Source organism: Scleropages formosus, chromosome 17 (genome assembly GCF_900964775.1).
Source record: "Scleropages formosus chromosome 17, fSclFor1.1, whole genome shotgun sequence".
Taxonomy (NCBI): Eukaryota; Metazoa; Chordata; class Actinopteri; order Osteoglossiformes; family Osteoglossidae; genus Scleropages; species Scleropages formosus.
Window position 1 is genome coordinate 21,534,644 of NC_041822.1, and position 24,827 is coordinate 21,559,470.

The window sequence follows — 24,827 nt, forward strand, 5'->3', positions numbered from 1 at the left end:
TCACCACGACCCTACTCTGGACAAGCAGTTATTGATAAAGGATGGTTTCATTTTATTGTGCTTTGGGGGAGTTTTCCATTCTGTGGAAATTGGAAATTGAACTCCTTTCACAGGATTTACAGTTTGTGGAATTACTTCCCGTGTTTCTCTTGTCTTTATGACTTACTTCTTATTAGATGTCCTCACCAGATGTGGGAACTCCCAGAGATGACTGAGCTCTCATGACACATCTTGCGTTTCAGTTTAGGCCACATTAAGTTGATTTTCTGGCTTATTTAAAATGTACCTTTGTTCCATCAGAACTTATTTGCATATATCATAGCAAGGAGGGTGAATACTTAATGGAAGATCTTTTTTTTCTTTTCAATTATAATTCTCTTAAAAATGCATTTTTCTCACATTGACATTCAGATGTTGTGTTGCACATATTCAGTAGAATTTTAATAAAACATCCCGACAGGTGTCCATTATATGATGTTTATCTGACCGTTACATTTTTGAGGGTTCTGTCAGTTGGAGGTCCGCCTTCTCCGTCGTCTCCAGCTCTGGGATTACGGTATGTCCAGCAGGGTGTTTCTGTCGACAGCTGTAACTCTGGATGCTCCAGATTCTCCTCTGCTGTTACAGTGTCCTCTGAGCTTCTATCTTTTCACATTACTACTGATATTTATCCAACGCTTTTACATTGACATTTATTTATTTAGCAGACACTTCTCTCCGAAGCAACTTCCAGTGAACTCTATGTAGTGTTACTAACCCACACACCTTCTTCACCAAGGTGACTTACACTGCTAGATACACTACTTACACTGGGTCACTCATCCATACATCACTTTTCACCAAAGTGCCACTTATAGTGACTTCCCTATTTATATAGCTGCTTATTTTTACTGCATCAATTCATGGTAAGTACACTACCTTGATCTAGGGTGCTGCAACAAGAGGTGGGATTTGAACCTGGGTTGTCTGAATCGAAAGGAAGCGTATCTAACCGTTACGCCACCTGCCGTCCATTGGGATCGATATTAGCCATTCCCTTAGAAGGTGGAGCTTCCACAAGCCACACCCCTCACCTGTTCAGCCAGACCTGATAGTACTGGTTGGCGGTATAGATGTCCGGCATCTCATAAGCCCCGCCCCTCGGGCCCTGGCCCCGTCTCAAGCCACTTCTCAGCATCATCTCTGAGTACAGCAACAAACTGAGCCCCTCGGGGAAACTTTTCATGAGTGGGGCTGGGGAAGCGAAAGGTCATCTCTGGGACGCTTTCACGACGCTTTCAGAGTCCATGCTGCCGCCTACCTGCTCGCGAGATTACGATCTTCTCGGACCCGCCCTGTGTCTCGGAGATCAACGACCGCACTTCTATGTAATTGCAGAAGAAGCCAGCCCTTGTTCGCGCATCGCAGCGCCTGCTTTGAACCGCAGGGTGTAGGCGGCTCTCGGGTTCTCCGGGGATTTCTGTTCTCGCACCTTCGCGGCTGTTGGCCTCGTGCGCCGATTTCCCTCTCCGCTCCGTCCCGTTGCCTCGCTGTGTTGCGTAAGAGGATTGTTCCGCGTATACAACACGGCTTATCCCTTTCCGCGCAGGACGAGCCGACCAGGAAGGCACTTCATGGAGGCTGATTCTCAGAGACAAGTCATCGGTAACTAAGGGTGACGCTGCTGCAGGAATGAGGCAGCAGGTGGCGTACTGGTTAGAGCTCTCACCTTGCAATGGAAGGTCTCTATATCATTTCCCTGCTTCCGCTGTAGCACCCTTGATCGAGACACCTACCCTGATACAGTAAAGCTCATCCTACCGTATAAATGGGTAAATAAGTGTAAGCAACTTAGTGTAAAAACCTAACATGAGTATCTTTGGAGAAAAGTGTGAGTTATTTCTTCTTCTTCTTCTTCTTCTTCTTCTTCTTCTTCTTATTATTATTATTATTATTATTCCAGATATTTCTCAGTTGCTTGCTGTGGTACCTGAGTCTGCAAGATTCATTCAACATAATCGCCCCACGGTTTAAATTCCCATTTAGATAAATTCCCAAAGGTAAATTCCTATTGTGAGAGTATCAAATGACCATTATTTCTTATGAAAAAAAAATATTGATTCATGTGAATTTAATTAACGTTACCATAATAAAAATTGCCCTGCTTTATAAATGGGTAAATAACTAAGTACCTTAACGCTGAAAGTTTCTTTACGGAAACGCATCAGCAAAACGAATAAATAATTGTAATGGATATTGATTGTGTTGCTGAAGTGGTGACAGTAAATTCACATTAATCGTTGGTTATGATTGGCTGATACTCTCAGTATAATGCACCTCTCTTATATTGTCTTATGCTCAGCATAATTAAGTTTCTGTGCATAGTTATTGTTTTCCCTAATGCTCTTAAACCTTCCCGCCAGTGTTTATTCCAAGTTTAGTTTGTTGTGGTTGTGTTGAGCGGTGCCTCTGAAATCACATCGGGGTCGGGAGTTGAGAAGTTGAGAATCGTCTGTACGATCCATCTGTGCGCTACTTGTGTGTGTTGCTGTCTGTTGTTTTTTTTTTAACCGGGATCATGTGAAGGACACGTATGTCAACGTTGTGCTGAACAGTATCGTCTTTGTTTGGAAAAGCCTGTATATTTTCATAACCCGTCAGATTTCCGTTGTCCAGTGTAATTAAATACTGTCATAAATACATGTTCTTAAGTCTCACCAGAGCCTTCCTTGTGTAATTTACCGTGTTTACACTGAGCGGAGTGACACAAATTAAAGCGGGGGGGGGGGGGGGTGACATAAATTTGTTGGGGAAGATCAGAATTTTTCATTTCCAACATATGGGCCGCCCTCCCACACCCTTATTACCTTCACCGATGTGGTAGCAACCTGTGACGTGTTGACAGGGCGACTCCAGGCGCCGCTCACCCTGACCGTGAAGGTGTCAAAGTGTTATGCCAGGCTGCACAGCTCAGCAACGACGCACAACGAATAAACGCATCCCGTTTCGGGGCGATGCTGTACCGCTCTGCATCAAGCTCAAGTTTTCATTTATTCACTTAGTTCACGCTTCTCTCTAGAGCAGCTTAGAATGATTTACCCATTTATGAAGCAGGGCAGTTTTTACTGGAGTAAATGGGAGTAAGTTCTTGATTAAAGACAGTACAACAGGAGGTGGGATGTGAACCAGCAACCCTCAGATCCAAAGCTCCCTCCTAGCGCTACAAGAAAGCACTCTTTGCTTGCGATATTAGAAAAGGAAGAAATGACAAATGTGTAGTCGGGATCTTAGCAACAGCCGGTGTATACAGGTATTTACAGGGGCTCGCTCGGTTGCTATGGAAACGGGTACACAAGCCCGCATAGATTGTGGAAGTTTCTAATCAAGCCCTCATCTGTAGCCAAATGAATTGGTGGGAATGAATCATGGGGAAGCAGTTCTCCGCTGCAGTGTGTGAAATGTGTGTGAAAGACGTGGATAATTGGGAGTGGAAACGTCCGGCTCAAGCGGATTCATGTGTCGGGGTTAAACAAGTTATGCCTTTGGCGTGATCGGGGCCTGGTTGGAGGCATGTCATCATACCTTCATGCCTGAACGCGCACGAGCGTTGCCTTGTTCACATTAATCGATGGTTGTGATTGGTTTGGTTTGGATTGAATTGGAACCCTGGTATTAACAGTCTATAAATTGCTGTTGGAACAGGACAGCAGGGGGCGTAGCGGCTAATGCACAGCAGCTTAATGTCACCTGATGGTTGTCGGGAGGAACTCCTGAAATGGGTAGAGCACCTGAGCTGAGTTGTACTGCTCACATTTACTTTTATCTCACACATTTTTTTTTCCCCCCCAAAAGCACTTACAGGTTTGTACACTAAACTGTTTACACTGGTTTACCCGTTTATACATCCTGGTAACGTTACTGTGTCAGATGAGGGTATAAGTACCTTGATAACGAATAATACAGCAGGTGCAGGGCTTGAATCTTGGGAAGGGACAGCTGGTGAAGTAGTGATTAGAGCTACTGCCTTGGCCCCAAAGGTTGCAGGTTCAAATCCTACCTCCAGTTTTAGTACCCTTGAGCAAGGTATTGCTCCTCTGAAATTACCCAGCTGTATAAAAGAGTAAATAACTGTAGGTATCTTAACATTGGAAGTCACTTTGGGGAAAAGTGTCAGATAAATGAATGAATGAATGTAAAGGAAAGGTGGTGACTCTAACCACTGCGCCACCTCCTGGCCAGGTTTTGCCTCAGCTGTACAGATGGGTCGAAAAGCATCTCTGGTGTCGCTGCGTAACGTGTCCTTTCTGCATGTTTTCTAGCTCCTCTTCCTGAGACGCCCCCTTGGGCCGAGGACGCCGCCGGCAGGACCGCGGTGAACTGGCTGACTATGTAACGCAAGAGAAGAGTGCAGTATGGGTAAGTACGGCGCGTGCGGCTTAACGTCCCGTTAGCATTAATCACCAGGACTATCATGCCAAGCGATCGGTGTACAAATTTACTCACAAGTCGACCCTGCAGTCCCCCGGACCGGAGACTGCCTTCCGTGCCGGTCATGCGGACGCTCTGTTTAACCACGACATCCCCGCTGAAACTTCTTGACCGTTGCCGTGGCAACTGCGGTGTTTGAACGGTGTGTAGCGCAGGGAGGTAAATGTTACGTTGAGGGAGTGAGGTCAAGTTGTGCGTATGTGTTCGGCGAGAACGGCGTGCGGAGGGACGGATGCCGAAGACGGCGAGGGAGAGCGTGAGCTGAGCCAACCTTCTTATTTGCTTTTCCACAGCTATTCCTCTCTAGCTTGTAATTTTTTTAATTTTTTTAAATTTTTTTCCCTTTCCCGGTCCAGGGGGTGGGTGAGTTGGATCCATCTCCATTCTGCCGCGCTGAGGCTGCGCTCTTTGTCATGGAAACGCTGTTTTTCATAACATCTCCTTTTGTTCACTTTGCTGACCGGAACATGGGGGGGGGGGGGGAGAGGGCATCGGGTTCGAATGGAGTGCGTGATGCCTATTAGATCACTCAGGCGAGGAGGCTGGCGACACACTCCAGGTCCAAAATAACAAATGTGCGTTTGTCCGAAGCAACTTACAGCATTAAGCTTCAAGGGTACTGAAGCAGGAGGTGGGATTCGAACCCGAGTCTTCGGATTTTAAAGGAACAGCTCTCACTATTATGCCATCTGCTGCCTTGTCCTCCTGGGGTGAGGGTCTAAAGATGGACCCTACACACTGGCTGGGCCATGGAGTGAAAGACTTGGTCTCGAGGGGCTGGGGGGGGGTGGTGCGGGTACAGGGGCCCCGGAGCCTTTTGAAGCGTGTCTTTAAAAAGCCACGCCTCTGCTGGGTTCCCGGCCCGACGCAGCACAGGGGCAGGTCGCACCGGGCCGAGCTTTTATCTCCCCGCTTCTGAACTTGAGAGAGGAACGCGGGAGCACATCAGTTCCCCACCCTGCCTTTTACCCATAGTACTTTGCAACACCCAAGCGCACCTTTCTGATGTAGGTGTGCATTTAGGTTCTTACTCACCAGTGGGGGATGATCATCAGCAACTGCTTAGATCACCCCTTTAGTGACTGCGATCCCATCCCTGGTGTGGTCTGTCTCACCCTGTGATTCCGGGATAGACTGTGGATCTCTGTGACCCTGCAGTGGACAAGCAGTTATGGATGGATGGATGGATGGATGGATTATAAAAACCCTACAATCAGTCACCTATTCATGTACATCTATCTATCTATCTATCTATCTATCTATCTATCTATCTATCTATCTATCTATCTCTTAGTTTTATTTTATTTATAAATATCTGTAATAAGGAGTTATAAACCAAAATGGAGAAGTTGTTATTGACAGTTTTGTGGTACCAGACACGCTGTTGTCTTGGTAATACATTTTAATCCAAAAAAAAAAAAAACGAAAACGTTGATTTTCAGAAATTTTGAAACATTTGGTTACTGAATTTCGAGAAATCGGTTGTGTGATATCGTTTCGAGAAAAAAGACAGCCGAAACACCTGAGACTCACCAGAGCCAGACCTCCTATATACCTCGGCGGTGAGTCATGTAGCGAAGAGCACGGTGAAACAGCCCGGAAGGCTCTGGAACCCGGCACACCCAGGCATTCCCCTCTCTGGAAACGCACCGGACCGTTCCACGTGTTTTCTGCGGAAGCCGCGATGCCGCTTTCTGTGCCAATTTGCACGTGATGAGGAAAATACCCAGAATCCCCTGGTGTCGCCGCATCATTCAATTTCATTAGTCTCTTGTTTGTTGAGATTTTTCTCCAGAGAAACTTAGAACCATTTACTTGTTTATACAGCTGGGTAATTTTTACTGTATCAATTCATGGTAAGTTTCTGCATTGGAGGTCCTATAGCAGGAGTTGGGATTCAGTCCTGCAAGCTTGGAGTCCGAAAGCAGCAGCGCTAACCGCTGCGCCACCTGCCGGTGTACCGAAAGGGCTTCGCGACAAGCCGCCCCGGCGATTTCGTAAGGAAATTAAACGGAGTGTCGTGTCGGACCGGTAGGCGGCCAAGTGGCCTTGGACCCTCAGATGTTTCCTCTCGCGTTCCAGCCGTCGGAATTTTATTTCTTCTCCTCTGTTGCCTTCAGGCTTTTTACCCACTCATCCCTTGATTGTTATTACTCATATGCTGATTGCTGCCTGTCTCTCTGCTCGCCTGCTTTCGGATTATATTCAAGCGCCCCGAGGCAACAGGGCGGGAAGGGCGCCGCTCGGAAAAAGTGAACTCCGACGAAATCGGCTAAATTTGCTGTCGCGGGGAGAGTTGGAAGGCTTTGAGCTCAGAGGTTGCAGGTTTGAGTCCCGCCAGCTGTAGCACCCTGGATTGAGGTACATACCTTGAATTACTTCAATAAAAAGTGTCTAGCTTACCAAACACACTGGTAGTGTAGTGGTTAGAGCTGCTGCCTTTGGCTGGGGAAGTTATAGGTTCCAGTCTCACCTCCAGGTGTAGTACCCTTGCATAAGCGTGTGTGTCTGTTTTCAGAACAGATGAGCACAGCTCTTGATCACAACAATGAAAAGACAGAATCAGAATACAGAGAAAATACAAATCTCTACTGATCCAGGTAAATACAATGGGAAGTGCAAAAGTTACACTGTTTACCGGGGTGGTCATGTGGTATTTCCCAAGAAGTTCTCAAAAAGGTGGCCAGACCTTCTAAAATTCAAATTTTAGCATTGTGACAGAGGTCATGCGTTCAGTTTCCTAACTGTGGGGGGGGGGTTGGAGTTTCTGCTGTGGACCAGAGCAGTAAGATGCACTTGTTTACCAAACGTGGAAGAGAAATTAATGACTGTTCCATAGGTTTATCAAAAACAGTATTTGGGCTTTTGTTTAACAAGGAACGTAGAGGGCAAAATCAACGTTTCCGTTGAGCTTATATTCTCCGTCATTCTCACTGTGAATGTGACAGTGTGGGGTGGGGGGGGGGGGGCTAACGGTTAAAACCCACAGGAACGTCCTATGGAGACGCTGGAGTCGGTGCCAGATTTCCCATTAGTCTGTGTTGGTGTGACATTTTGAGGGCCTATGAAGGAGGGAAAATATTTAAAAAGCAGAAAAATTAGGAAAATAAGTGAGGAGGGGGGGGGGGAGGAGCAGGTTGTGAGACAAAACTTCAAAGCAACTCCATTTGATTTACATTTATTCATTTAGCAGACGATTTTCTTCAAAGCGACATGCATCTCATAGAAAATACAGTTGTTCCAATGTCAAAAATATGTTTAAAAAAATTTTTTTGGGGGAATTTTTCTGACAGTTTCTCCACCAGTCATGTGGTTTGGCATCAGAGCTGTTTAAAGCGCATCCTGTTTACCCTCTTTTTTTGCGCATTTTCGAGTGAAAGTGTCCAGCGCCACTAACACCGGGATCCCGCCCTCACTGGAGCGCTCTGCGTTATGTTTTTTGTTTTGCTGCTTTATTTTTTCATTAGTTTGTTCATTCACGGGTACTAAGAGAGACTGGTCTTTTAACCGGCACCGGTAGGTTGTGAGCTCGCTCTAACGAGAGCGTTGTCGGCACGACCCCCGCGGCCTCTCGGGTGCCCTGTCTCCCCCCGCCCCTCGGTCCCGGGGCCGGAACAAACATCTGAGCTCTTCTGAAGCAGAAAGAAGGCAGCGCGGCAGCGACCTCCCGTGACCCGTCCGACAGGCCTGCTGGCAGAGCGCGGCGTTTTCTTATTTTTTCCTTTAAATGAGGTAAAAGTGACGTTTAGCTTATATAATAAGTGGGCGGCAGTTCAAGGTTCTTGTTTGTCTTTTCTTCTTTGCGTGGAGTCGAAAGGAGACATGGAGACGTGTGTGTGTGTGTGATTTACACTGAAAAATGGAAAAATAAATGACTGTAAATAAAATTGTTGTTTCCGCAAACTCCTACTGAATGAAACTTGCTGGGGATTTGCTCCTCCCCTGAATAAATGTGTGTGACTGTGGTTAAGGGCCTCTGAGAGCTCACATGAGTCACTCTTTGTGAAGAGCAGTGAAAATATTTTAATGTAAAAAAATTTTTTAATGAATGGATGACAGTATAGGGGGTGCAGTGGCGCAGTGGGTTTGACCGTGTCCTGCTCTCCGGTGGGTCTGGGGTTCGAGTCCCGCTTGGGGTGCCTTGCGGCGGACTGGCGTCCCGTCCTGGGTGTGTCCCCCTCCCCCTCTGGCCTTACGCCCTGTGTTACCGGGTAGGCTCCGGTTCCCCGCGACCCCGTATGGGACAAGCGGTTCAGACTCTGTGTGTGTATGGATGACTGTATAATTTTTTATTTCAGTTTTGTCCTCGGACGGTGTAGTGGCGCAGGGGGCTCGGCCGGTGCCCGCTGGGTGGCAGGTCCAGGGTTCGAGTCCTGCTTGGGGGCCTTGTGATGGACTGGCGTCCCGTCCCGGGTGTCTCCCCTCCCCCCCTCAGCCTCATGCCCTGTGTTTCCGGAATAGGCTCCGGCTCGCCACGACCCCCTCGGGACGAGCGGTTGTTGACGTTGGTTAGTCGGTTGGAGTTTAGCCCCCGGGGTTGGACGTGGGCCAATCCAGCCCCGTTGGCTCCCTTTTTGCAGACCTGCTTTGCCCATCGTGTTGTTGATCGCCGAAGCTTAGGATCAGCAGGCAGGAGCTGTAAACACCGTGGAAGTGAGTTGAAAAAGGGGGTCCTGCACTCCTGTTCTGTTCTGTTTGGGTGAATTTCGGTGCCATTTCGCATTTGGAAGCGAAGGTCGCTCTCTCTCCACGCCGGACGGAGGCGTTTCACAAATATTTACATGAAGAAAATGCTAAATTATAGCAAAAAAAAATAAACGCGGAAATGTTTGTATCTCTGAAAATCCGTAACTTGGAGGTACGTACCACGGTGAGTCGGTGTATAAACAAACAGTTGTTGATTTTATAGTGAAAGGTGTCATAATTTATGCACATTATTGCTTATTATTTTAGCATTGGCCAAGGTGACTGAACATTAGGCGCTCAACGTTGCAGTGATTTATCCATTTGTACGGCAGGGTATTCCTACCGTAGTAATTCAGGGTAAGTGCTGTGATCGAAGGTCACCTACGGCACGGGGCGGATTTGGAGGCCGTGCAGCTTTAACTGCTTCAGCACCTCCTGTCTGTGTGTGTGAGCTGTGCGGAGGGAGCATCCCTTCCCTTCCTTTCGCTTCGCTTCACTCTGCTCTTTCCCTCCGAGCTCCAGTCACCGTTGCCATAGAAACCGCGTGACGGCTGCTGCGTCTGACCTAAAATGTTTGTCCCAAACAATGATGTCAGTGTGGCTCCGACTTACGATGCACCTGGATCCTCCCGCGGAACTCTGAGCATCGCGTCGATAATTTATGGAGCTGTTTCGCTGTCCGCGTTGTTCTCGCCGCATTTCACACGGGCCTCTTTGGGCCTTTTAATTGACGCTGACATTGTTTTTCCACTGATGGTGACAACCAGTATTATGAATTCCAAATTGAATGCATTCATACTATTATTATTATTATTATTATTATTATTATTATTATTATTATTATTGTATGGGGGCACGGTGGTGCAGCGGGTTTGGCCATGTCTGGGGTTCGAGTCCCACTTGGGGTGCCTTATGATGGCCTGGTGTCTGCCGTAGGCTCCGGTTCGCCACGACCCCACTCGGGACAATCGACTTCAGCCCGTGTATGTGTATTATTATTATTATTATTATTATTACTACTACTACCACCAACTGTACATACTGTTATTCATATTAAGTAGTATTAAACATGGAGCACCAGGGGGTGTTGTGGTTAGAGCCACTACCTTGCAATCTACAGACCTTGGATCAAATCACTGCTCCCACTGCAGTACCCTTGACCAAGGTACTTACCCTGAATTGATGCGGTAAAAATGACCCTGCTTGCAGTGATGGATAAAACATCGCAAAGTCAAATATCTGACATTCCAAGGCACCTTGGATAAAGGAGGAAGTAACACCACGGTAAACGGCAATAATTTTAAGGATCCGCTGCCGTTATTTAAAATAATAATTGGTGCTAATTTGTTTGATATAAATTATAACCTTATTTCTTAAGAAAGTACATGAGTAAATCATTGTAAAGTACCTTAGTGTACAAGCCTATCATTGTAAGCTGCTTTGGATGAAAATGGCTAATGAATGAATGAATTATTAACAGTAAACAATACTTTTTCCATGGGAATGTTAGATATAGGAAATTAACCATTAAATATTGGCTAATACTAGTACATGGTGCATAATTATTGTTGCTGTGCTAATTTTACTACTTTAAATTTGGGTGGATGGATATTTTTGGATGGCCTTGCTGAACAGCAGTACTTGGACTGACAGCCTACAGGTTCTAAATTTGTGAGCTTGGCTGCTGTACCCGTGCACACGCGCTGTAGAGTGCAAGGGTCACGTCATGCCCCGGGGGGGGGTCATTAGGTCATCAGGTCATCAGGTCATCCTGGCTTTTACAGTGTCACACACAGGCTCCGTAGCCCCCACCCCCTGGAAATAAACGTCTGTCGCATGAGGACGGTTCACTTTACTGACGCCGAAGGGAGTAGGAACCGCACCTGACGAGTTCCCTCTCCACCCAGGATGATCGGTCTGCAGGTTCGAATCATGGCCCTTCAGGGAACTCCCAAGCACTGTGTTGACACAACAAAACTGCAGTCCAGGCGCCATCGTAAACATCATCATAAAGTTTATGAATGTCCCGTTCCACAGGGCAGTAGGTTTAATATCTGCGCCGCCGCGGCTCTGAGGAAAAGGGCCGTAATAATAACATATAAAGAATAATTTGGAAAATCTCCTAAGTGGCTGCCTGTCAGAATGTAGGGCAGAGAATCATTATACTGTACAAACCTACAGTGTTTCTGTGTAGAGCTCTGCTGCCTTCTGCTGGTCACTGTTACTCATATTTACATGTATTTATTTAGCAGACACTTTTCTCCAAAGCAACTTCCGACAAAGTCTACGTAGTGTATTCAGCCCACACGCCGTATTCACCGCGGTGACTTACACTGCTAGACACACTACTTACACTGGGTCACTCATCCATACGTCAGCGGAACACACAAACTCTCTCTGTCGCTCACGCACTATGGGGGAACCTGAACAGCATGTCTTTGGACTGTGTGAGGAAACCAGAGCACCCAGAGGAAACCCATGCAGACATGGGGAGAACATGCAAATTCCACACAGATTGAGTGAGGATCACTCCCATGTCCTCTCGCACCACCCAGGCACTGTGAGATAGCAGCACTACTCGCTGTGCCACCATGACACCCGTATACACCTTTTTACTCATTATTTCTGAATAATATTTCTGCTTCCAGGAAATATACATGGAAAAGTCTTGGACTATGCGCTATAACTCTTAAATTGTCCCCCCCCCCCCCCCCCCCCCCCAAATTTTGTATAAAGTAACTAAAATTACACATTTAAATGTCTAATATACTGATTTTATCTTTAACATACTTCTGCAGAACAGCTTGAATGCCTGCAGATCTGGGAGCAGACTTAAGGAATTGTGCCCCACTGGACATCTAATGTAATCCACTCTGTTTTTGAAGTTAAGGGTGCCTGGCATTATTATTTTTTAATTTTTTTTTTTTTTTCTTTAAGACAAAACTGCTTCTTCATTGAGCTGTGACTGTTTCCATCATTTGATTTGCGCTGGACTGCAGTGACATAAATGATCATCAATAAGGCCTGTGAACTGTAGCTATTTGACTGTTGGCTCAGGGCTGTTTGTACTGATCTGTACATTCCCATTTTACAGATTGGGGGGGGGGGGCGAGATACAGTGGCCCTGAAACCCTACTGAGTCCATTCCCCTTTCCTGTTTAACATGACAATCTTATTTAGTTCCCTTCATGATTGTATGTCATCACAGAACACCAGGTTTTCACTGCTCAACCAGTTTGAATAAAATAGCTCTACTTTTTCTAGTTTTAAACATGTGTAGAGTTTCACCATGTTACTGTGATTGCACTGCTGTATTGCTGCACCGTTATTATCGGCATCATTTTTGAATTTTTCAATTTGCCACTGAAGTTCCGCTTGTAACCACAAGAGGGCGGTAGAGCTGTACAAGTGCTGTACTCAAAAAGAAGTCAAAAACCCATAAGGAAATATTAATCTCTTGACTTCTTTTTTTGCCGATTCACATAATGTAGGCAGAATTGTATTTTTTTATGTATTTATTTTTTATAAAGCGCTCTTCTCACGCAGTGACACACCCCACACCACAGTAATTTAAACTGCAGCTTGTGTTTTATGTTTTTTTTCCTTCTGTGTTTTCATTTTGTATTTATGGATGGCATCCCTCGATCCTTGACGCACTAAAGTTTTGTGTAGAATGTTCCGGTGCAGGCCTTGTGTAAACTTTCTGCGGGGGGGTTCAAATTAGTTGCTGGCTGTCACTGGTGCACACATGTGATTTATTTCCGAAGTGAATTGCAGTTCACCGTTGCCTGTTTCTGAATCATGAAATACACTGAAAACAAGCAAGGCGCTTTTAACTTTGCCAGTGAATAATGAGGATTGCTCTGATAACACCCATTAATAAAATAATGGGTGTTATTTTATTTTCAGGTCCCACTGAAGTTTTTCACAACATCACCAAGAAACTGGAACAGCTGAATGATTACAGTCAAATCAATGGCCTATAGTTTGTTTCCCATAATGCAACTTCTCCAGCTGAGTTTATACCTGGCCTACACAGTTAATTTCTGCTCCTCTGTCTGTGTGTCTGTGTGTGTGCGCGCGCGTGCGTTACAGGGATGGACGAGAGGTCATGCACGTGGAGCAGCTGAGGCCAGCGGCTTGCCCCTCCACCCCACCTGGCCGAGAGCATGTACAGGAGGAATGGGCTTATGGGAAGTGTCACCGTCACTTCCGCCACTCCAGAGGTGAGCCTGTCCGCCAGCCGCTGGCCGTCGTCGCCATGACCTCACTTGCTGGTTCAGCCGTCGTGTGAATACGCTGAACCCCAAAGTGAACAATCCCCTTTATGAAGATGGATGGAAAGGGCCGTGTGAAACTTAAAAACCACACATTGTCCTATAATGCGTGTTTGAAAAAACAAGAAACTGGAATATGCAATAATATATAATAAGACAAACATGCAGTGGATTTGTGCTAAAAAAAAAAAAAAAAGACTTTTTTTTTTTTTTTTTAGAGCAAAAAGGACTATATCCAAAGCAGCCGTCAATGCATCATATTCTGTAATAACGTACTGATAACCATTTACTCATCAGTACATCACAGCAATGTATCACACACACACTTTGGATCATTTATTGTCACCCATTCACCTGAAACACATCTTTGGACTGTGAATGGAAACCAGAGCACCTGTAGGAAACCAACGCAAATACAGGCAAACAATAAAACTCCACGTAGCCCGAGCTGGATTCGAACCAATGTCCAACCTCACACCCCAAGACTGTGTGGCACCACTACTTCCTGCTACTCACTGTAGTGGTAACCCTGGTACTCTAGTAGTTAGAACTGCTGCCTTTGGACCCCCGCATTACAGGTTCAAATCCCACCTTCCCTTGATCAATGTAGTTACCATAAAATTGCTTCAGTAAAATAACCCAGCTGTGTAAATGGGTGAATAATTGTAGGTAGATTAACATTCTAAGTCACTTGGGGGGGTGTCAGCTATATGAATAAATGTAAAGCTAGTCTGTGGTTTCTAGTGGCCCCTCCCCCCTGTGAGCCACACCCCCTCTGCTTCTGCAAGCTGATAGGAGGACGGGAGGAGTCACTTCCTGACGGACAGCTGCATTAACGAGCGTCCTCCTGCTGATTATTGCACTGAAGCACATGTATGAAGGTCACCAACTCAAAATCAGTAAAGTCAGGAGGACATATTTCTTTCAAGATTCAAATGTTACAATTATCACTAAACACACTGATAGTCATTTTTCAAAAATGTTTGTATAATGATGGCCTCTTCGATAACGGTCGTTTCATTATGGCTTTTTTTTTTGGGCACATTCAAAACTCATTTTGGGATTTGACTGGATTGCGTTGCACAAAGGAGGCGGCCAGAGGAATTCGAGATTCTGCCTGAATAGTCCTAACCATACAATATGAATATGCAGAATATGAAAATGTCTTTGGCGGTTTTGGCGTTTGCCTCAACAGGCATTCATTCTAGAAATATTCCATCTGGTTTAATTTAGGCTCTGAAGCACTTACAAAATTCACTATTCAGTTGCCTGTCTGCCTTGTGAAGATTTTTATTAGTTTATTTGTTTTTATTCATTTATTACAGTTATTAATATTTTCCATAATTAAGTCAGTAATATTTTGAAGCAGGAGGGGGACGCGGTGGCGCAGTGGGTTGGACCGTAGTCCTGCTCTCCGGTGGGTCTGCGGTTCGAGTCCCGCTTGGGGTGCCTTGCGGCGGACTGGCGTCCCGTCCTGGGTGTGTCCCCTCCCCCTCCAGCCTTACGCCCTGAGTTGCCGGGTTAGGCTCTGGTTCCCCGTGACCCCGTATGGGACGAGCGGTTCTGAAAATGTGTGTGTGTGTGTATTTTGAAGCAGTGTTTCAGTTACTGAAGAAAGTCATTTAGGACAGTTGAGGACTTTTAATTAAAAAAAATAGTTTAATAGCTCAATAATAGTTAATTTTGAAACATCCATTTGCCCAGATTTACATAAAAATGAGTGCCTCTGTTATTAAGTCAGTGTAAACACTGAAAATACTGTAACAGAGAAAACTATTGACGGAAAAGGGACATTTGTCGCCATTTGTCTCCAGTCCAGATGCAAAGGATCATGGGAGTTGTAGTTCTAAACAAAGCCATCACTCACTGAGGTGCTCACAGTGATTTACTGATTTATGCAGCAGTAATTTTTATTGTTTCAACTGAGAGCAAGTACTTTGATCACGGGGTCTACAGTGGGAGCGAGGACTGAAACCTGGGTCCTTTGATCAGAAGACTGTGCGTCCAACCACTGTGCTGTGTGCTGGCCCGTATGTAAACATGATTGATTTTAGGTGATTTTTCCCTTTTTTATTGACCGGGTGCATGTCATCTCTGCTGGTCCTCATGCAGGGGAGCAGCAGCTCTGAGTCCCTGGACGGGCGGAGCGCGGACTACGCCAAGAGTTACGACGCCGTTGTGTTCGACGTGCTGAAGGTGACACCAGAGGAGTTTGCTGTGAGTAGGAACACACTACCACACACCACCCCACGGTCCATACGAGGTCAACAGCATGACCTCCGTGGCCCCTTTCCCCGGTGGCAAGTCAGAGTTTAAACCGAAAACTGCACGTTGTGCTCAAAGCGAACATTGCAGTCTTGGGGGATTGTTGTTATGTGCAGCTCTGGTATATTTTAATGTAGAAATTCAGATTAAGTATCTCACTCTGAGAAACTGCAGCCAGGCCTTCCTGCGCCTCGAGCGCTGACCTTCTCTTGTTTTGTTTGGACCTCAGGATGCATCTCAGTAAGTCGCCGAGTCCGTTTGTTTGAACGAACGTCTGGGACGATTTCTTTCATCACTCACAGCACACTTTGATTTACTCCAGTAGTGGAAAAACGCGCTCGGCCGTGTCGTTTGGAAGGAGAAACGGACCTCCGCTCTCCTCCTTTGGGCTCTCGGGCCACATTCTATGTTGCTCTGTTGTTTCTGGAATTCAATAAGAACTAATTTGTTTAGGAAAAGCACTCTTTGCTATTAGTCATTAGCGGAAATACTGATATTTCTGTTACTGCGCTTATAGCTTTTGACGGGTCGAGCGATTGATTAAATGCCCCTCTCTCTCCTTTCCACCTGAACTTCTGCAGAGCCAGATTACTTTGATGGATGCCCCGGTATTCAAAGCGATACAGCCAGAGGTAAGAAATGCACTTTGTTTTTCTCTGAGCATTTCGTTTACAGCGATCTGCATTTTTTCGTTTGGTCCTCCGGCTCAGGGACGAAGAACTTACACCCAGCAGTATATTGGCATAGCAAGGCAACAATATTGCTGCTGTAAATTTAAAAAAAAAAAAAAAAAAAGATCTTTCAAAGTTTAACCCAAAAGCACATCTGGTCTTCAGTTTTAATGGTTTATTATTTCAAACAATATTTACCACAAACTTGCAGTATACAGTCGGCTCGAAGTGCAGGTACCATAACTTAGTGTTTAGGGCCCGCATCTTATGTTGTCCAGGTTCCCAAGTTTGAATCCCACCCCTGCTATTATACCCTTGATCAGGTACTTACCACGAATTGGTTCAATAAAAATCACCAGGCTGTTTAAATGGATAAATAACTGTAAGTAGCTTAGTGTACAAACCCCACATTGTAAGGCATCTTGGACAAAGGTGTCAGATAAATGAGATGCAAAATGATTTTCTTGTCCCAGGTACGAGTGGTAGCGATATACTGAAGTGGCTGAAAATCAATCACAGCACACTCATGTCATTTCAGCAGAGACAGGGACTGTCTCAAAACTGACTGAGAAAGACACCAACCTGATCACGTTAAAAAAAAACATCCTTGCTCATGCGGACATTAGACCCAGCTGGCAACGTTTATAGAAATTTATAGGTATTTATATAGTGAAACTGCTCTTGACGCAAAGGGTTCATCTAACTTAGCTCAATTCACTTTGGGCTAATTGAATTTCTTCATTGTTGATTTGAAGCCTTAAGCATAGTAAGTAACGCTGCAATCCATTAAAAATATCAGTCAAAAAGTATCCACAATAATCTTCTTTCTGATGATGTGGACTGTTGCGGATACTTGACTTTCCCCTCATGTACTGGTAACATTGGACAACAGTATCTGCTTAACGAATCTCTTATTATTTTAAATAATGCCAGTGGATCCTCTAAGCTATTATTAACATTTTATTATCTGATTTCTTTATTCAAATTGACTTATGATGTTAGATATTCAACTTTTCAACAATTTACCCATCATTCTAAGCAGAGTATTCTTACTATACCGGTTCAGGGTAAATACCTTGATCAAGAGTGCTGGAGCGTGAGCGGGATTTGAACCGTGGACTTTTGGAGTGCAAGTCAGCAGTCCTAACCTGTAGTATCTGTGGCACAAATGAAAGACATACTGCACTGTCCTGAGCACAGCAACACCTCTTAGAGTAAACTGTAAATCGCAGTCTCCTTCCATAAAACTTCCCTGGAACTCTGCGGTCACCATGTGGTCCGATGTAGGGCATCAGTGCCTAGAGGCTTTGGCTGCACTGTTGTTCATTGTTGTTATTCATTATTTATTGAGTGGTTTAGCAGACATTTTTTTTCCAAAAAAACTTCCACATGGTATATATTGTTCAAAAGCGTTTGAGGTTAAGTGCCCCGCTCAAGGCTACCACAGCAGGACCCAATCCTGGGATTAACCTTATGACCTCTTGATCGGTCCATTACTGTAGCCACCTTGGTACGTTTTTTGGCCCTACATGCGACAGATTGCTGTGAATCCGGGATCCAGAGGGCTGACATCTTATATTTCCCATACGAAAGTCTGGAGTTGCTCTCATCTCGGTCCTTTCTTAAGAATTTCTCTTGGAGAATCATCTGAAATCTCACAAAAACCTTTAGGAGAGGAAGTAGGTAGAGCCACAAGCTCGCCCGGTGAACCTCAACTCATTTTTACAATTACATTATGATTAATAAGGAACATTTGGCAGATAGAATATGCCTGTTTTTCAGCAATCTCCGGTGTGCACATCAATATTTAAGCTTTGGAGATATTTCTAACAAACTTCCTTCCATTTGTCCTGCATGTGCAATTTCGGCCAAACAAATACAGTGAGACGACACCGATCACCAAGATTAAACTTTTTGTCTCCTGTGATTTATGGAACAAATAAAATCAAAAAGACAGTTCAGACTCAAGTGATCACCATGGAGCCTCAGATGAATGTCATTTCATCCATCCAGGATCTTGGTTTGGCTTCTCCATGTGACAGCAGCTTCTGAGAGCGATGCTTGTGCTAATGATGCTTTCTGCAGAGAAGCACTGGAGGGTGGAATAAATATCAATCCTGCCTGACTTGAATTCCTTCAGGCCTTACAGGTTAATCTGCAGGTCCATTAAGTCAGTGAGGTTCATAGCTGCCCTTTTCTCATGCTGGTATTGAGTCATTTTGCATAAGGACAACTATGCTGTAAAGCAGGACAGGAAGCCATGAGTGCTGGATTTGAGGTGCTCTTTGTCCTACATGGGGCTCTACATTAGGACATTAGGACTGGTGCCATAGAGCTCCTGGGCTGTGGGTTTGAATCTAGCTCAGTCCGTGTCCATGGTCTCCCTGTGTGCGTATGGGTTGGATGGATGGATTATTTATCTTATAAGTACTATTATTGTTATTATTTTTGTTGTTGTTGCTGTATACAATATATTGCAGCCCTTTGATCAGCCTGCTTTTGTTTTGAACTCTGGAAAATTTCAATAGTGGTGGTTAAAGTCCAAGAAAAGTCCCACACCCCCAAAGAGAATGCACTGCATTTTATAACTTTTAAAAAAAAATTATGAAACAACCCTTCCCCACCCTGCAAAAACTCACACACCCTCTTTCTTTTGACTAAAGCTGATGCTTCTTTCCAAAGCAGCTTACAGCATTAATCTAATTACAATTGTTTACTCATTTATACAGCTGGGTAGTTTTTTTTACTGAAGTAATTTTACCTTACTCAAGGGTATAGCTGGTGATGAGATTTGAACCTGCCACCTTTGGGTCTAAAGGCAGCAGTTCTAACCACTACATTACCAGCTATCTCCAGGAAATGAGAAAGGTCTGCGGTGTTGAGTTACACTTGCGTAGTCGTACTCCAGGAGTTACAGGCAGCCATGCACCGTGGGACACCACACGCCACAGGATGTAACCCAACACATGGGGTCAGGTGGAAGTGGTTTCCAAAATCATAACATGCATACAGCTGAGTTGGGCACATTAGGCAGCTGTGGCCCCAAATCTGAGCATGACACCAAAGTAACGCGGTGAATCATGGTCCAGCAGCACAGTGGAGTGACCTGCTCAAAGGCAGTCTTTATGGAACTGTATATGGCATAAGATCTATAGGAATTATGTCACAAAAACCATTAAGACCCTCTGTGCTGGCTGTTAAATAGAGTAGGCCTGTAATTGTATTTTACTGAAAGAGGAAATTTTACTGATGCTGTTTGCACAGCCTGCATGAGCAGATGAATAAAATGTTCCAGTTTTAAAAGAAGACCTCAAAAGCTCTATGAGACAGAAAAAAGTAAAATATAAAGTCATAAAAGATATTTTAGTTTTATTTATAAACAGTCGTTCTGAGACACAAACTCGGCAAATCTTGTGGGTACATTAAATGGAGATGAGGGGCCTTGGATTCCAACTAATGTAAAAGTTCTACCCTTGAATCCCTGCATGATGCATAGAAGGACATAGACCATGATCTGTGTGTGTGTGTGTGTGTATGCGAGTGTGTGTGAGTGGCTGGCTTTACTTAGAGTTCTTGGGTCACAGGGATGGGAAGGCTGTGGTTGGACTCTGAATCTTTCATTGAGCTCCATCACTGACTGTACTGTATACAAGAACTTGTACTAATAAAAGGGGTGGATTTTCCATTGACCCTCTTTTCTGTTGGATCAACACCAGTTCCCATAGCAACTAGACCACATTTCAGAGACCCACATGACATCCTGCTTGTTGATCCAACTTCCAATACCCACACTTAGTCAGCAAGCCATGGTTCTTGGTCTTTGGATGGATCACCAAGCATCAAGGTCTAGTGGGACCTCCCAACTCTCAACCCATTTGACCTAATGATAAATGTGTGAAGGTGTTCCCAAGGTCTTGTCATGGAGTTGGGGATGTGGTTGCTAAATTAGGAATAGACACACAACTGATATAGGAACATTAGGCAGCTGTGGCCTCAAACCAGTGGGAACTAGACATGGAGAACATGATGGACTTTTCTGGAAGTACCTCCCTCAGCCTGTGACTGCCAAGCCCTTATTCTTCCTTTTATTCTATCTTTCTCTTGTATTCCTTACTTTGTTTACTTGCTATGAGCTACATGGATTCTAAGCATTTCATCTACTCTGGGATGGTAGTGGTTTCAGTATCGTAATGTTCTTAAGCTTGAGACACAGCAATAGCCATGGCAATAATAATCAAGCTGTATCTTCAGGGGTTCCATAATTGCTCTGAGCTCCTGAAATCATAACTCATTTGCACATTCACAAGCAAAGTTTTATGAAGTGAGGAAGGAGTATATCTAGTTGCGTTGTATTCTGGGGTTGGACCCTAGACACTAATGCATTTGCTCAGTGGGAACTGTATGAAAGCCCATCTGCTGAGGAGTGAGCATCCTGGGGTTGTTGCTTTGCTCTAAGTGTCCTCGATGTAACCTGGGGATGTGGCCTTTTGTTCAGGTGAGGTCATGTGTGTCACTGTGGCTTCTGTTCTAGGAACTGGCCAGCTGTGGGTGGAACAAGAAGGAGAAGCACATTCTGGCGCCGAACGTGGTGGCCTTTACGCGCAGGTTCAACCAGGTGAGGTCTACCTGTCCACACCCTTCTGAAGGGATGGCCTGTCCTACCCTGTGGACAGTCTTAATCCTGCCTATCTTCATGTCTCTTGCACTGTGTTCCAGGTTTTTGAGGTACCAGTATGCTTTCAATTTTCATAAGGTTGTAGAATTCACTGGGATTTTTATATACATGTATATGAAACTAGAAGAGAAATAATTAATATATACAATATACATATATTACGCTATTTGTTTATTTATATGGAGGGGGCGTGGTGGCGCAGTGGGTTGGACCGCAGTCCTGCTCTCTGCTGGGTCTGGGGTTCGAATCCCGCTTGGGGTGCCTTGCGACGGACTGGCGTCCCGTCCTGGGTGTGTCCTCTCCCCCTCCGGCCTTACGCCCTGTGTTGCCGGGTTAGGCTCCGGTTCCCCGTGACCCCGTCAGGGACAAGCGGTTCTGAAAATGTGTGTGTGTGTGTATTTGTTCTCAGGGAGCGTGGTGGCACAATGGGTTTCACTGGGTCCTGGTCTCTGGTGGGTTCAAGTCCCGCTTGGGGTGCCTTGTGAGAGACTGATGTCCCATCCTGGTTGTGTTCCCTCCCCTTCCAGCCTTACACCCTGTGTTGCTGGGTTAGGCTCTGGCTCCTCTGCAACCCTGCATGGGACAGTCAGTTTCAGATAGTGTGTGTGTGTGTGTGTGTGTGCATTTGTTCTCAGATGATGCATTGTTCTATGCATCAACATGTGAGGTGCGGTAATTTTATTATACATTTTTAAATGGACACTAGTACAATTAGAGACATAGTTGGACATGTTGAAAGGTTTGATCTTCATCCCTTTCTGCTCTTTGGGTCACCTTTAGATAGAAGTGCTGGTCTTTAGTATTAAAATACCACGTCTCATTGTTTCCTGATTGGTGTGCTTTCATTCTCTCTGATGGATCAATAACCAACGCAGGTCGGCTGTCAGCTCTACGAATCCTTTTATTCACATTTACATCTTTAAAGGCTTGTTGGAGTGTGAAAATGAAAACAATGCAAATTTAATGTTAGTTCTGACTTGTTCTTGCACCCCCCCCCCCATCAAGTGAGGTTTTCCTTTTTGCAGTTGACTGTTCTTGCTTTTGCGTCATTTGGAAAGAATCACTGGTGTTGACTACATCTGGCTGATTCCTTCAGGAGTGTTTTCTTGTCTGGCTGTCGCCGTGGAATTGATAGTGTATCCCATGTATCGCAAGTGCTGATCTGTCAAAGGTTGGTGTGTAGCCACAGCATGTGGATGAAGGTCATTTTTAAATACAGGTGCTAAAACTTGAATTTCCTTCTTTTCTCTCCTAGTTTCACATAAGTCAGTCTCTCTAAAATTCTACACTCCACAGACACCTGTGAAAAGTTAACTTTGGATTTTACTATTTTCTCAATCTTAATTGTATATCTAAATAAACAGGCTAATCACAGCAATCTATAGTTTTGGATACATGGATAATTCTCAGTGAATTACAGGTGATGATTTTTTTAAAAAAATATGGATTTATTAAAATTTTTATCTACCTCATCTGTTCACTGTTTATTACTGTTTCAACAATGTATACATTTACATATAGGCTGGTGTCTCGGGTCACAACGCAACCAGATGTCTGTATGTAACTTGGATTTGTTCGTAAATCCACTTTTACTCTGAAATCACAGTCAGTAACAGCATAATAATACAGATAACACTTGATGTATTTGCAGTTTAGGTTCTGTTGAAACCTTATATAAAGCTGTTGTAAATAAAAAAAAAAAAAAAAAAAAAAAAAAAAAAAAAAAAAAATACTCTTATGTAGGATTCTCCAATACTTTTATTATGTTTCATGTAGATTAAAATTAATACTACGTTGAAGGCACTGGAATGAAAAATTCAGTCTCCACAAACCCTTTCAAAGCTGGGTGTTGATGGTTTCATCCTGTAAACATGTATGATGTTCGTCATCTTGTTACTGATTCCCAGCACTCAAGAACAACAAGTTTCAAGCTGTAAACATTATGAATTTGAGTTGAATTGAGTCGACCCCACATTCCTAAGCTCTTTGCGTCCATTGCACTGATCTGCATGGGCTGGTCGTATAAATACATGTAGTTTTCACTCTGCTAGACACAGCAATTTTAGAAAATGGATAAGTGCAAATAAAATAAAGTATAAATGAATAAACATAGAAATATTCATACCTTTGAAAATCTTTAACATTTGTTTGGAACACAAGCAGTCAGTTTATATTTACCGACAGGTTTTGATATGTTTCCTTATGCAGTTACTCTGTTTCTAAATATACTTTTGTAAAAAAGATAAGAATACAATGTACTGGTATTATTATTTCCCCTTGGTTATATCCACTGAGCTCTTTGCGTTAAGGTTTGTCTTCTTTATTCCACTTTTTTTTTTTTATTATTCTATTAATAAGTGGAGGCATTTTTTTGTATCATATTGCTAGCTACTACTGGCCACCAACATAATGACTTGGCTAAATCATAACAGACTGTACCCATTATATATTTTTCCTGCATATTTTCCTAGTCTTGATTTAGATAAATGCTATATAAAATATATGTATGATGTGTTCAGGGGAGCTCATGTGGTGCAGTTAAATTTTTCTTCATAATGATAGGCTTTATTGTACTTTTTAGCCAAGAAATAAGTTAAAACACACTCTGCTTGCTCATGCTCAGATGAAACTGTTCAAATGTCCTGCTGTTGCCAGAATAATGCCAAATGGTGTTTATGTGAAGCTCTGTAGTAAAACATGGGCTTCAGCCATGGCCATGTCCGAGTGAACGCTGCTGGGATTTGGCTGCATTTTTAGCCTGGGCGTGTTTGGCTTCTCCTCTCTTGAAAGATGTTCTGCATCTACAGGATGATCCTTTTCCTGTTGACCATGGTGAGAGAGAGGTGTTTGCCCCCTTACAAGATGGCCATGCAGTTCAGATGTGGTTCTATCAGAGTTTGCTGATGCCACCTCTTCCTCCAGTCTGCCAGGATCTGTTGGCTGTCTAAAAGCAGTGGGGGCTATGTATTATTGATTGCATAGCAGATTGTGTGTATGCGGTTTCCAGGGCAACATATCAACAACAAGCATCCATGTGGGATCTCATGAGGATGACGTAATTGTGGTAGAGAGCAGGTTTTAACTTGTATACTTGCCTAAAGTAAATAAATTCCATCTCTCACAGGACACATGTAGTTGTGGGCCAAGAGTTGCATGTTGCACGGTCATGCTTGCTTTTTGGGTTAGATGGTGAGAGCTGTGTTCAGAGGTTGATGGAGATCCAAGTGATTTACTTTCACTTAAACTATAATGGAACATCTCATTTTAGAATGTTCTTATTCGCTGTACTGGGGGGAACCCCTGTCGTGGAGCGTGTTCCCACCTTCCTTTTTAGCTGCTGGTCATTTTATTGAGGGAGGCTGCTCGGAGGTGGGGTTGGGGGAAAGAGTGATGCTAATGGAAAAAATGATGGTATGATAGGATTAGTTTTCAGTGACATGTGTTTCTTCTTCACTGCTAGGCAGGCGTTACTGTTTAACAAGGACTAGTTATTGAAGGGCCTTTCCGTACATCCCCAGAGGTGCCCCTTGGAACAGAATCCTTCTTATATTAGTATAATAACTTGTGATAACTGCTGAAAATGATACTGCTACTATTTGTGAGCTGTTGTGCATATTTTAGCTATTTCGAATTTAGATTTTATACTGATTTTCAGTAGGGCAGCAAGGTTGTACAGCAGGTAGCACTGGTACCTCAGAGCTCCTGGCCTGTGGGTTTGCATGTTCTGCCCGTGTCTGCATGGGTTTCCTCTGGGAGCTCTGATTTCCTCCTTCAGTTAAAAGACAT

General features: G+C 44.3%; 1 protein-coding gene across 2 annotated transcripts in view; it reads left to right on the forward strand.

Moving 5' to 3' along the window:
• ralgps1 (Ral GEF with PH domain and SH3 binding motif 1) overlaps positions 1-24,827 on the forward strand; it is a 147,903-nt gene that overhangs the window by 29,982 nt on the left and 93,094 nt on the right. For both annotated transcript variants that reach the window (XM_029259572.1, XM_018758380.1), the window contains exons 2-6: positions 4,299-4,395; positions 13,249-13,379; positions 15,543-15,647; positions 16,277-16,327; positions 20,898-20,981. In XM_029259572.1, the coding sequence (XP_029115405.1) occupies positions 13,323-13,379; positions 15,543-15,647; positions 16,277-16,327; positions 20,898-20,981 (297 nt within the window). In that variant the 5' untranslated portion in view covers positions 4,299-4,395; positions 13,249-13,322. The remainder of the gene's footprint in view (positions 1-4,298; positions 4,396-13,248; positions 13,380-15,542; positions 15,648-16,276; positions 16,328-20,897; positions 20,982-24,827) is intronic.